This window comes from Hemiscyllium ocellatum, chromosome 5 (genome assembly GCF_020745735.1).
Source record: "Hemiscyllium ocellatum isolate sHemOce1 chromosome 5, sHemOce1.pat.X.cur, whole genome shotgun sequence".
NCBI lineage: Eukaryota > Metazoa > Chordata > Chondrichthyes > Orectolobiformes > Hemiscylliidae > Hemiscyllium > Hemiscyllium ocellatum.
Window position 1 is genome coordinate 16,440,968 of NC_083405.1, and position 13,407 is coordinate 16,454,374.

General features: G+C 41.9%; 1 protein-coding gene across 3 annotated transcripts in view; it reads right to left on the minus strand.

Annotated features, from left to right (window-relative positions):
- Positions 1-13,407, minus strand: part of LOC132815623 (uncharacterized) — a 62,189-nt gene that overhangs the window by 34,094 nt on the left and 14,688 nt on the right. For all 3 annotated transcript variants that reach the window (XM_060824562.1, XM_060824564.1, XM_060824563.1), the window contains 3 exons: positions 12,855-13,088; positions 10,764-10,988; positions 5,590-5,874 (listed from right to left, as the gene is read on the minus strand). In XM_060824562.1, coding sequence (XP_060680545.1) covers positions 5,590-5,874; positions 10,764-10,988; positions 12,855-13,088 — 744 coding nt within the window. The remainder of the gene's footprint in view (positions 1-5,589; positions 5,875-10,763; positions 10,989-12,854; positions 13,089-13,407) is intronic.

The following is a 13,407-nucleotide window of genomic DNA, read 5'->3' on the forward strand; positions in this document are numbered from 1 at the left end:
TCCTTTTTTCCTTCTTCTTTCTCCCCTCCCATTGTCTTTTCTTCTATTATTCCCTTTTCTTTACTTCTCTCTTTCTTGATCTGGGATGGGAGGGTGCTTTGGAGTACTTGTTTAAGTCAGTACTGACTGGGGTCAAAGTACGGATGGGATGGGTTGAATGCCCACTTCTGATTTTCTTGTTATGAGATACATGCATTTTTTTAAACTTTGTTTTTCTTGGGTTTGGGGCACAGCTTCAGCTAGAAGCAACCATGGCTGGGTTAGTGGGTAGTGCAAATGTCCCCTTTGGGCAAGGGGCAAAGTCTCGTCTTATTTGTTTTATATTCATTGTAAAAGCAGTTTTTAGAAGTTTTGCTTTGGTAGTTTTTGTAGTTGTATTTTCTTGTTTAAAGAATTTTTTTTACCGTTTTCACTCAGAACATTAAAAGTAGGGCTTTCATTTTGGGGCGGCAGTGTCAAGGGCAGTCTCAGATGGCTATGGCTAATTGTTCGATTAAATGGTGCACCTGGAATGTTAAGGGAAGTCATTCACCGATTTAGACAAAGATGATAATGCCAAGCTTCAGAAAAGAAAGGGTCGATGTAGCCCTGTGCAAGAAACACATTTAGCCCATAAGAAGCATTTAAAGTTACAGCAGGGAGGGTTTGGTCGGGTGTTTTTCTCGTCCTTTAATTCTAAAAGCACAGGAGTAGCTATTCTCATCCAGAAGAATCTCCCATTTTAGCTGTTAGACCAAATTAAGGACAAATATGGGCAGTTTGTGATCCTCAAAACTTTAATACATGGTAAGGAGTACAGGATTGTGAATGTACACAATCCCCCCTCAAATTTTTAACAGATGCACTTTTCAGGTTGATGGCCCTTGGAGTGCGCCATACGATTATAATCGTCTTATAGACCCGGAGGTAGACAGGGGGCCCAGGGGTCTTAGGAGCATATCCCCGCAATTCAGACAACTGGTGGACATAAGTGGGGAGTCGGGGCTCGTGGATGTGTGGAGATGTCTTCACCCTGAGGGTAGGGACTTTACCTTCTTCTCTAACCCAGACTAGTGCTTCACTAGGATTGACATGTTGTTGCTCCACCGGCCTTTTTGATTCTGTGCTGTAGAATTGGGAACATAGCCATTTCTGACGGTTAAGGCCAGAAGCAATGGGACAGGTATGTGGCACTAGTGCATGGATCCTTTCCTCCTGAAGGACAGTAAGTTTATTGTTTGCACAAATTTAACATTTTTAGGGATATTAGTTCAGCTATGGCCAGTAATCCGTCAGTTCTCCAAGGCCTATGCAAGGGATTTGATTATTCTTACTCGGCGACCCGGAAGCAGCAGAGATGAGAGCAGCAGCATATGCTTGTGGACCGGTTGAAGGCAGCCAAGACAGCATACTTTGGTAGGCCATGTGTGACTGGGTTGTAGTGGATTACAGCCCTCAGGGCTGCTCCGAGCTCTGCACTCACCCAAACAGCAAAGAGGGAGATCTCCTTTGCAAAACAGAAGATATTCAAGTATAAGCCGGGTAGATACCTGGCATACCTGGCCAGATAGAAGAATGTCCTCCAATCTATCACACCCATCAGAGTGTGTGCTGGTACTCCCACTTGTGATTCCAAAAAGATTAACACAGCCTTTAGGAAATTCTATTCTGAGTTGTACTGGTCGGACCGCTGTGAGGACAGGTTGGCGAAGATGGAGTCCTTTAAGACGTTGTATCTCCCAGGTATAACTTTGGAACAGGTGTCACTTTTAAATGCCCCTCTGACAATCCAAGCAATACAGGAAGCGGTGAGGCAGCTCCAGAAGGGAAAAGCACCCGGCCCAGATGGATTTCACAGCGAGTTTTATAAGGAGTTTACAAACATGTTGGTCAGGCCAATATTGAACATGTACAATTATTCGTACAGTCAAAACTGCCACCCATCCTCAGAGATACTAATAGCTCCCTTATTCTCAAGGGAGGGAAAGCTGGCGTTGAGTTTGGAGAAGGTATTGCCCTCCATTGTAAAGGAGGACCAGACAGGTTTTGTTAAGGGTCGCAGGTCCTCTAACAACATTAGACAAGTACCGAATATGGTTCAGGTATGCTAGCAGGGTCGATTCCGGGCTTGGTAGTCTCTCTGGATGCAGAGAAAGCGTTTGATAGGGTGGAGTGGCTATACCTCTTATATTGGGAAGGTTTGGTCTTGCGGGGGTTCTTCGTCAGGTCGATGACAATATTATATAGCAACCTAAGGCAGCGGTTCTCACTATGGCATAAGTTCTGACAATTTTAATATTGATAGAGGTAGCCGACAAGGGTGCCCCCTTTCACTGCTGCTGTTTACATTAGTGATTGAGCCGTTGACAGAAGCTATCCGGAGAGAGACCCCAATATAGTTGCTCCGGAGGTGGGATCGGGGGGCATAAAATCACCCTTTATGTAGATTATTTTCTTTTTCTAACCAACCTGGCAATATTGAAGCCCATTTAATACAGGTGATTAATTTATTTGGTTCTTTCTCGGGATATAAAACCAATTTTATGAAGTCAGAGGCCATGCCTGTGGGGGGTGGGGGGGGGGGGGGGGCGCTTGTCGGAGTATCCTCTCTTGGGGGTGGAATCAGATTACCCTTCAGGTGGTCACAGGGAGGTTTCCTGTATTTAAGATTTATGCATTGTTATTGCTCTGGCCTTTGATCAATTATACAAAACTAATTTTGTGCAGTTGCTGAAGATAAGACAGGACTTTCAGTACTGGGAGGCTCCTCTGATATCCTGGTTGGGTAGAATAGCCCTGGTTAAAATGAACATTCTTCCTCGTTTATTATATCCCATGCGAATGCTCCCCTTGCTTTCTAAACAAGTGCTACGGAGGTTTAACAGGTGGCTTGGTTCTTCCATCTGGCATCACAGGGACCTCTTATTAAGCTTGCTAAATTGCAGCTGTCGCAAGGGATAGGGGGTGTGGACTTTCCAGATTTTAAGAAATATCAATTAAGTTCCCTATTATCTGATGTGACTGATTGAGCTTGCCAGGACCCATGGTCAATTTGGCTGGACATTGAGGCATCCCAGGCAAAAATGCACCCTCGTTAATTTGTTGTTTATGGACAAGATGAGGACTGCTATGGACCATTGTAGAAATCAGACTGTCCTTCACAGGTTAAAGCTAAAGTGAGGGCAATTTATATGAAACTTCCCTTTTTATTCCCATAGTAGGAATGCCAGGATTTCGAGTGGGATCGATGGCTCTTCCGTTATTTTCAGCTTAGGGACTGTATACAGAAAAAAAACTACATTATTGGTTAATCCCAATAAGTCTAATGTGGAGAGGAGAGTTCTTCAGTCCACAGGTATTCTCTCGATCTACCATTTACTAGAGGGGTAGTGTCTCAACTGACATTGAGTGGCTGTGCTGGATATGGACTCAGGATTGGGGGTGGAAGTCTTTTCAGAGGCATGGGAGGGTGCAACTGAAGATTCTCCAGAGCTTATTCGGCATTGGAGCGGCTAGCGAAATTTAATAAAAAAGTCTCCAATGTGTCCCAAATCTAACACACATATTGGTACTCTTACAAATTGCTTGTGGTCATGCCACAAACTTCATAGGTGTTGGGGACGCTGTAGTGAGTGTTTTGGAAGGGATATTAGAAACCGAGGTCAAGGTACATCCGGTGTCCCTCCTCTTGGGTCTGCCCAATCTGCCCTCTTTAGGTGTGCATGGGAAGAAACTGTTTAATATTCTCTCATTGTGCGAGGAAGAGCATTCTGAATGGCTGGACATCTGAAAATCCCCCAGGACCTTTGGGGTAGCGTAGGTTAGTTATGGAGTATATCCCCTGGACTTCCTTACAAGTATGGAGCACCAGAAAACGGAACTCTTTTATAGGATGTGGCAGCCATTTTTGAACTATGTAGACGCAGACTTGCTGGCTGTATTGATTAGGGCCTTTGTGTAGCCGCGGGGGTGTCTGGCGGGCCAGGGGCCCCTGAGAGGAAGAATCCCGAATAAATATGGGTATACCAACTGATGTTCCCGGTGATGGGGAGCTTTGGTGGGGATGCACTGAGCGTTGTAATTTAAGTTAATTTCCCTTGATTCAATCCAATTTTATTTAGTTTATTTTGTTTAATCATTCATTGAATTGCACTTTGGGTAGCTTTTTTAAAAAATCTTTGTTTCTTTTAAACTGTTTGTGGAGTAGACCGAGAGTTCGTTTATTGTTTGTTATATTAGAAGCTTGTTATACTATTCTGTAGTAATTTTGTAAAAAATTCAAAATCTTTTTTCAATAAAAATATTTTAAAAAGGGTACAGGTGGTGGTGAGAGGCCTGAAAGTGGATAAATAACCTGGACCTGCTGGGTTACACCCCAGAGTTCTGAAGGAGGTAGGACAGCAAACTGTAGAGGCTTTGGTGGTGATTTTTCAGGTGTCACTAGAGTTGGAAGGATGCCAGACAATTGGATGATGGCTAACGTGTAAGAAGGGAGAGAGGCAGAAGACAGGAAACTAGAGGCTGGTTATTTAGAGTCCGTGATGGAAGACGCATAGTTGGAAGTGCACGGTAAAAGTGGGCTAAGTCAACATGGCTTAATCAATGAGAGGTCATGCCTTATACATCTGTCATAATTCTTTAATGATGTAATGAACAAGTCAGACAAAGGAGAACTGGTAGAATTGGACAGGCTAGGAGAGTGGACATAGAACTGGCAGATGGAATGCAATACAGGAAAGCGTGATGTAGGAAGAGGTCTTGGGATATGGGTGTCACTGGCAAGGCTTTTATTGCCCATTCCAAACTTCCCTTCAACTACGTGGCTTGCTAAGCCATTTCAGAGGGCAGTTAAGAGTCAGCCAAATTGCTGTGGGTCTGGAGTCCCACTAGACCAGGTAAAGATGACAGATTTCCTTCCCTAAAAGGACATCAGTGAAGCAAATGGGTATTTCAGACAATCAGTGCACGGTTGTAATTAGGCAATTAATTATTCTAATTATTAATTCTTTTAATTTTTCTTTTTACTGACTTTGAATTTCACCACCTGTCTTTGTGGAATTCAAACCTATGTGCATAGAACATTAGTCTTGGACTCTAGATTACTACCTAAGTGATTTTTACCTCTATGCATTGCCAAGGATGTAATGAAACAAATACTAAATTTTGCACTTTATTTGAAAAACTTCACCCATTCTGATTCAATTTAGAAAATTTACAGATTTCCACAGAATCCCTACAACATGGAAACAGGCCATTTGGCCCAACAAGTCCACTCCAGCTCTCCAAGGAGCATCCCACCCAGACTCTTCTCGCCCATCCCTCCACAAACCTATGCCTGGAACTGCATAGGCCCTTTGGCTAATTTGTCTAACCTGCACATCCCTGGACACTGAATAATTTTGCATGGCCAATCCACCTAATCTGCACATCTCTGGACTGTGGAAGGAAACCAGAACAAACCCATGCTGACACAGGGAGCATGTGAAAACACCATACAGACAGTCATGCTAGGATCAGAATGGAATCTGGGTCCCTGGTGCTGTGAGGCAGCAGTGCTAACCACTACACCATGCCAGTGCATAGAGTTGCACTGCATATTATACAACATACCCATCAAGGCATTCTTGATCGGAGATCTTCTTATTTTCAGCAGTTTCTTTAGCAACACCACCTTCCCAAAGACTTCTTTCATCGCTGGAGAGATCATCTTTTAGGTCTGGTATATCTGACACCAACTCAGTAATTTGCACATTTGAATGAATGAGCTCTTCACTTGCTTGGCAATTCTTCACTTCCTCTATTCCGCAATCAGATTGTTTATTTTCAAATGTCTTGGCTCTCTCTTCACCTTCATGCAAGACCGCCTCTGCCTGCTCATGCTCCTCTTGGAGACCACTGTTAAAATAAAGGTCAAAGATTATCAGAACAGAAAGAAAACACAAACGAAGTGTATGACCATCTGGCTCAAAATGGTGGCTCAGGTTTGTGCCCGTCATTGCTACGCTCACTATCTTAGTTGAATGGTTGGATGAACATCATGCAACAAGTATTTAAAGAAAAAAACATCTCTCCACCTAACAAGTGAAGAAAAATCTTTACAACTTAGCACTGCACTCTCTGTCCAAATGTTCTATTGTTAATATTTTTCTTCTAAAGCAGGGTCAATAGCAAGTAGTGGTAAATTCTATGGACATGAGAAGGAGACACGAGAATATCCGGTCGGCAGGAGAAAAATGACAGGAAATAGGAAATAATAAACCGATGCCATCATGTCCTATTCAGTAGATCAAACATCCACTGTATACAGCATACAGTACTGAGATAGTTGAATCATCGATAGTCACAGGTGAGGTGCCAGAAGACTGGAGGCTGGCTAACATGGTGCCACTGTTTAAGAAAGGTGGTAAGGACAAGCCAGGGAACTATAGATCAGTGAGCCTGACATCAGTGGTGGACAAGTTGTTGGAGGGAATCTATATGGAGTTGAAAATGTGTTGCTGGAAAAGCGCAACAGGTCAGGCAGCATCCAAGGAGCAGGAGAATCGACGTTTTGGGCATGAGCCCTTCTTCAGGAATCTATATGGATTTCAGTAAGGCGTTCGACAAGGTTCCCCATGAGACAGTGGTTGGCGAGGTTAGATCTCATGGAATACAGGGAGAACTAGCTATTTGGATACAGAACTGGCTCAAAAGGTAGAAGAAAGAGGGTGGTGGTGGAAGGTTGTTTTTTTAGACTGGAGGCCTGTGACCAGTGGAGTGCCACAAGGAATGGTGCTGGGGTCCACTACTGTTCGTCATTTACATAAATAAATAAATTTGGATGGGAGCATAAGAGGTACAGTTAGTAAGTTTGCAGATGACACCAAAATTGGATGTGTAGTGGGCAGCGAAGATTACCAGATTACAACAGAATCTTGATCAGATGGGCCAACGGGCTGAGAAGTGGCAAATGGAGTTTAATTTAGATAGATGTGAGGTGCTACATTTTGGGAAACCAAATCTTAGCAGGACTTATACAGGTCCTAGGGAGTGCAGGTTCAAAACTCTTTGAAAGTAGAGTCGCAGGTAGATGGGATAGTGAAGGCAGCGTTTGGTATGCTTTCCTTTACTGGTCAGAGTACTGAGTACAGGAGGTGGGTGGTCATGTTGCAGCTGTACAGGATATTGGGTAGACCACTGTAGGAATATTGCGTGCAAATTCTGGTCTCCTTTCTATCAAAAAGATGTTGTGAAACTTGAAAAGTTTCAGAAAAGATTTACAAGGATGTTGCCAGGGTTGGAGGATTTGAGCTATATGGAGAGATTGAATAGGCTAGGGCTGTTTATCCTGGAGTGTCGGAGGCTGAGGGGTGACCTTATAGAGGTTTATAAAATCATGAGGGGGCATGGAGAGGATAAATAAACAAAGTCTTTTTCCTGGGGCGGAGGAGTCCAGAACTAGAGGGTAGAGGGCATAGGTTTAGGGTGCGGGGTGGGGGTGGGGGAGAATATAAAAGAGACCTAAGGGGCAACTTTTTCACGCAGAGGGTGGTACGTGTATGGAATGAGCTTCCAGAGGAAGTGGTGGAGGCCAGTACAACTGCAACAATTTAAAAGGCATCTGATGGGTATATGAATAGGAAGAGTTTGGAGGGATATGGACCAAATGCTGGCAGATGGGACTAGATTGGGTTGGGCTATCTGGTTGGCATGGACAAGCTGGAACGAAGGGTCTGTTTCCGTGCTGTATATCTCTTTGACTCTAAGAATTTCAAATGTTAAAACCTATGACTCTTGCTTCATACTTGTCCATTATAACCCCATAGGGCGAACTAGTTGAGAGAGAAACAATAGGCCTTCACCAAACCTCTTTGCAGATCTTGAAAGTACTTCACTGTCATTTCATGGATGTAGTGTCACAGTTGAACAAGTAGGAAAAATCCCAATCAGGTAGGAACTAAAATTAATTTAGTTTTACCAACAAAGCTTCAATCAAAAGCAAAAAGTTAAAGAACCAGAAGCTAAATAACCAATTATGGACCAACCTTTTGAATGCCATCTTAACATTCTCCAAAATGTTGAGCAGAAATTAATAAAGTGTCCTCACTTAAAGTCAGCATTGTACTTTTGAAAATCACAACTTTAACTGAAAAGACTAAGTGAAGCATTGGTTCCTTTAAGAATCAACATCAAAACTAGAGTTAGGTTCTACAGCATTACACTTGTACCTTCTAAATTGAACTATAATACTTGAAATGTCTAAATTCATAGAATGGTAAATGAAAGAACTGAAAATAAATGTAAATATACCTATACAGAGAGGAAAAAAAAAGTGTTGAATTTTTCCTGGTGGGCATTCCACAGGCCAGAGGACGAGGGTGCCTGCTGAGCTGTAAGTTGTCAATGACTGTGTGGGCCAAGGGGGAAGTGGATGGAGGGGGGAACTGCTGAGTTGCAAAGCTGCCAATACCTCACAAACCAGGGAAGAAGTAGACTACTGCTGAGGCACTGACATCACTGGCAGTCTTGGCCCAGGAGGAGAAGGGTCTGCTAAGTTCTGAAGTGGCTGGAATTGGGAGGGGCAGTGACTGCTATGTTGGCGGAACCATCTGGCAACTCCAATTGGTGGCATGGGATACGGTGGGTACTTATTGCAAGTCTCATTTAGCAATGCAGCAGTGGGAGTGACTGTAAGTCACATCAAAATGGTGCCAATCGGGTCAGGTAATGTTCAGTAAATGACATCTTGTGATGAATCTTGTGCTGCTCAATGAAATTTCTGATCTTAATAATAAGACATAGGAGTGGAAGTAAGGCCATTCGACCCATTGAGTCCACTCCGCCATAATTTACCAATGTTAAATCAAAACAATGCTAAACAGGCTCACTTTAAATGCAGATTCCCTGTAGAAACATGTTGCCAAGTCTACAAGAAAAGGTATCTTTGATATGTCATAACAGAGTTAGGAATGTTTATTTCTACCCCAGGTTTGCACCATTGCAAAACTCAAAGATCAGCAATATATTAACATTAGGTCTGGAAACTCAAGTCTGCACTTAACTCCCAGTCTGCACATTTTAGTTGGAACATTTCAATCGAGAACAAAACCAGCAATTCAGAAGATGTCAATACTTAAGGCCTATTCTCATTTCAAGTGCCAGCAAATTCCTGCCAGAAAGGTTCAACAAAGTTGAATGAATGTATTGACAAGAAATTAAATATATTAAATTATCTGTGCATATAGCCTGCTAAACATAGTCGCAACACTACTCTGGTTTGGCTTTTACTCTGTTAATGTAAAAGTCCAGATGCAAATTTCTGGGGCACCTTCTTACAAATCCAAAATTGTGATTAATCCTATTATGTCCATATTTGCCATAATGCAAAGAAAGAATGTTATCTTAGTAAACTGGGGAGAACTTGAATATACTTAAGACCCAAGGCAGGTTACGCTGTAAGATATTTTTGCAAGAGTCATAGGGATGTACAGCATGGAAACAGACCCTTTGGTCCAACTCATCCATGCTAACCAGGAATCCTAAATTAATTAAATTCCATTTGCCAGCACTTGGCCCATATCCCTCCAAGCGCTTCCTATTCATATACCCATCCAGCTGCCTTTTAACTGCTGGAATTGTACCAGCCTCCACCACTTCCTCTGGCAGCTCATTCCATACACGTACCACCCTCAGTGAAAAGGTTGCCCTTTAAACCTTGTCACTCTTACCTTACACTTATGCCTCTAGTTTTGAACTCCCCTACCCCGGGAAAAAGACCTTGTCTATTTACCCTATCCATGCACCTCATGCTTTTATAAACCTTTGTAAGGTCACCCTTCAGCCTCTGACACTCCAGGGAAAATAGCCCCAGCCTGATCAGTTTCTCCCTATAGCTCAAACCCTCCAACCCTGGCAACATACTTATAAATCTTTTCTGAAGTTTCACAGCATCCTTCCCATAGCAGGAGACCAGTATTGAACACAGTATTCCAGAAGTGGCATAACCAATGTCCCGTACAGCCGCAACATGACCTTCCAATTCCTAAACTCATTTCACTGACCAACATAGACAAACATACTAAATGTCTTCTTCACTGACTTATTTACCTACATTTCCACTTTCAAGGAACTATGAACCTGTGCTCCAAGGTCTCTTTGTTTGGCAACACTCTCCAGGACCCTACCACTAAGCCCTGCCGGATTTGCAGCATTTCATGTTTATCACTCCTCAGCCCATTGGCCCATTTGATCAAGGTCTTGTTATACTCTGAGGTAACCTTCGTCACTGTTGACTACACCACTAATTCTGGTGCCATCTGCAAACTTACTAACTATAACTCCTGTATTCACATGCAAATCATTCAAGTGACAAAAAAAGTGAACCAGCACCAATCTTACAGCACATTGTTAGTAACAGGACTCCTCAACCCTCCATCAGCACCCTTTGTCTCCTACCTTTGTGCCAGTTACATATCCAAATGACTACTTCTCCCTTAGTTATTATTGTAGAGATTACAAATTTGTTTGCCTCCGAACTTATGTCCTCTTGACTTATGTGCTTCCTAACTGGCCCACTAAAAGGTTGTCAGCTTATCTGTCAAAGTATTTACTCTCCATTGTGCTCAGCCATTTTTTCAATTAACTACAATACCACTGAGTCACGAGACTTTGAGTGCACTCAAAAATTAAAATCAGAACTACAATTCTTTAATCATCTCAAAACTTTTCTTGTGATTCAAGTTTATCCAGCATTAAAACAGCTTTTTTTTTGAAAAAGGAAACGCAAAAGAACAAAGAGAACTGACCTATCACTGCAGTTGCTGTCTTGAGAAAGTCTTGGTCTTTTTGCAGTGCTCATGGAATTGCCCTTAATAGAGGTGCATGGTCCACCTACAGATTGTGTATGCACGTTGTTCTGACATTTTTGTGACACAGTATCAACCAGCTCGTTGTTTTCATCATCTTGCACAGTCTTCAGCATTGCCTCAATGTCATTACATTTCTCCTCTCTTTCAGGTTTCTCAGAAGTGCTGCAGCAAGTTTTTAGAAACACGATGTAAATTGATTTAATGATAGGATAATCACAAAACCTTTTTGAAAGCTTCAATTGCTTTGTTACAATGTTACAAGTCATTCAAAAAGTATAATACTTTCACTTACTGCCTTCTTCATTATTACACAAAATACGATGGGTACATAAAATACAAAATGCCAGACTTCCTGAGGTATCCACTTTTTGTTAGTGGAAACTGCTCCATAGTTAGTTACTGTGATTTTCAGCCGTTTTCTTCTGTTTCATTCAATTGTACAGGTTGCTACACTGAGTTTCCCTGCCTCCTTCCAAAATTTATGTGCAATGAAATCAAGATGACTCAATTTTGATGTTTAGGCATTGCTGATTGCAGGTAGCAGAGTTCATAACATTAAGAAACAGCATTACTCTTTATTTGGAAACCATTATGACAAACCAATTACGGGTATTCTATTTGATGCTCGGAAGAACGAACTGCAAAGTGCTTTTTTTTAAAAAAAGTGTTGAGGACAGCTTGGTAAGTGATTGAAACAACTAATCAAAGTTCATGAAATCTTGTCTAAGAATTAAACGTTCTCCAAACTCTCAAAAAAAACTAGTTTACTTCCATAAGACAGATCTATCAGCTAACTCTCAATTAGTTAATATTTTGTTGGAGTATTGAGCATACAGTTTTTTTGGTTATCAGACTTTCCACCGGTTTATTAAACTAAGCTTTTGGACCTCAAAGCGTTATTTGTATTTGAACTGAATCTACCATTTCACAGCTCTGACCCTGAGCAGCGTTGTCGCAAACTTTACAACGGGCTCAGGTGATTAACTTCAGGGTCCAGATCTTCTAGTCAGTGATAAATCAGAAACTTTTATTACTGCCTACTTGTGAAAATTAAACTTTTAATTTGAACATTGGAGTGACTGGACTTCCTCATGGAGCTACAACACGGAGAAATATATGTGTGGGTAAGATAAGGCAAATGCGTAGAAGTCAGAGCTGCTTTTGAAGTAACTGAAGAAAGTCGTACACTTTCTTCAGGTTTAATACCCTAATATCTCATCCCTGCTAACACTTGCCATCTGTTGGAGGAGTGGGGTTGGGGGTGGGGAGGCATGCAGAGGTGAAAGAGTGGTTGAGAGCTGAGCTAGGGTTGCTAGAGCAATGGGGAAGGTGTTGGTGGGTAGATTTTGCAGTGCCAATGGGGCTAGAGACATGCAGCAGTACATACTGCCGGAACTATTATCGGATTGGGGTGTTTGGGGAGCTGGGACTGAAGGTGTCAGAAATGCAGGAGTCCTTGGACATTCCTGATTTAAAGGCCTGGGTTCCTGAAGCTGGCTCTAGACCTGCCAAGAACAGTTCAAATATTTCAGATAATCTACATGATAAATATCATGCTGGTTTCCATGCTGAGCACGTTCACTAACTTTCATATAGGAATATCTGCGCCCATGTACTTCGCTGACCTCATCATTAAATTATAAGTCAGCCTCCAGGGTGCCCAACACATAACTTTGAAATTAGCACCGAGTGTGCATTTACATTAGATGGACTTTAGCAGTTCAAAGTGGTGGCTCACCAAAACCTTCTCAAGGAGAATTAGTTTAACCCACAAAGCCCACTTCCCATGAAAGAAGGAAATAAAAACAGATTAATTCTATGGATATATAAAAAAAAAGCTTGCATGAAATTTGTCCAATTACCACAGATAAACAAGGCTTTATAGTCATTCTTCAGATGACTAGTTTATTGAAGCTAAATAAAAACTCAAGTGGCAATAATTACTTGATGTATTTTATGATGGTTAGGAAGAATTGCAGATTTGGTGTATGCAGCAAACCGAGATCATTTACATAAAATTTACTTTACCTTATTCCTTCCCAAAAATTAGAATCAATATGGTGATCTTCTGCACTTGTAATACCATTCAGAGTAAGCGCTGGTTTGAGTTCTTGTGTAACATTGATATCCTGAACTTTGCCTGCAAGCGTCTGAAGATTACTTTCACTTTCTATCTGCTGCGCATTGTGCAGAGAGTCATACTTCTCATCCTGTACAAATTCCAAGTTGGGCCCAGTCTCAGCTGAAGGTCGCAAAGAGAAACTTAAAAACAATTAGACAATAATCCTGATGATTCAGTTGACAATAATAGAACAGATTTTCTCATGCAACAGATTTCTTGAGATATTAAGTGAATTTTCTTTTAAAGAGGTGATGCTGTTGTGGGCCAATCTATAAGCCCAGAGTCAAAAAGTGTGGGGCGGGAAAAGCACAACCGGTCAGGCAGCATCAGATGTGCCTTTCCAGCACCACACATTTTGACAATGATCTCCAGCAACTGTCAGGCCTCGCTTTCTCCCAATCTATATCCCAAATTGGCTACATTTTAAAACATTTAGCAATGATGCAGCAAAAACCCATA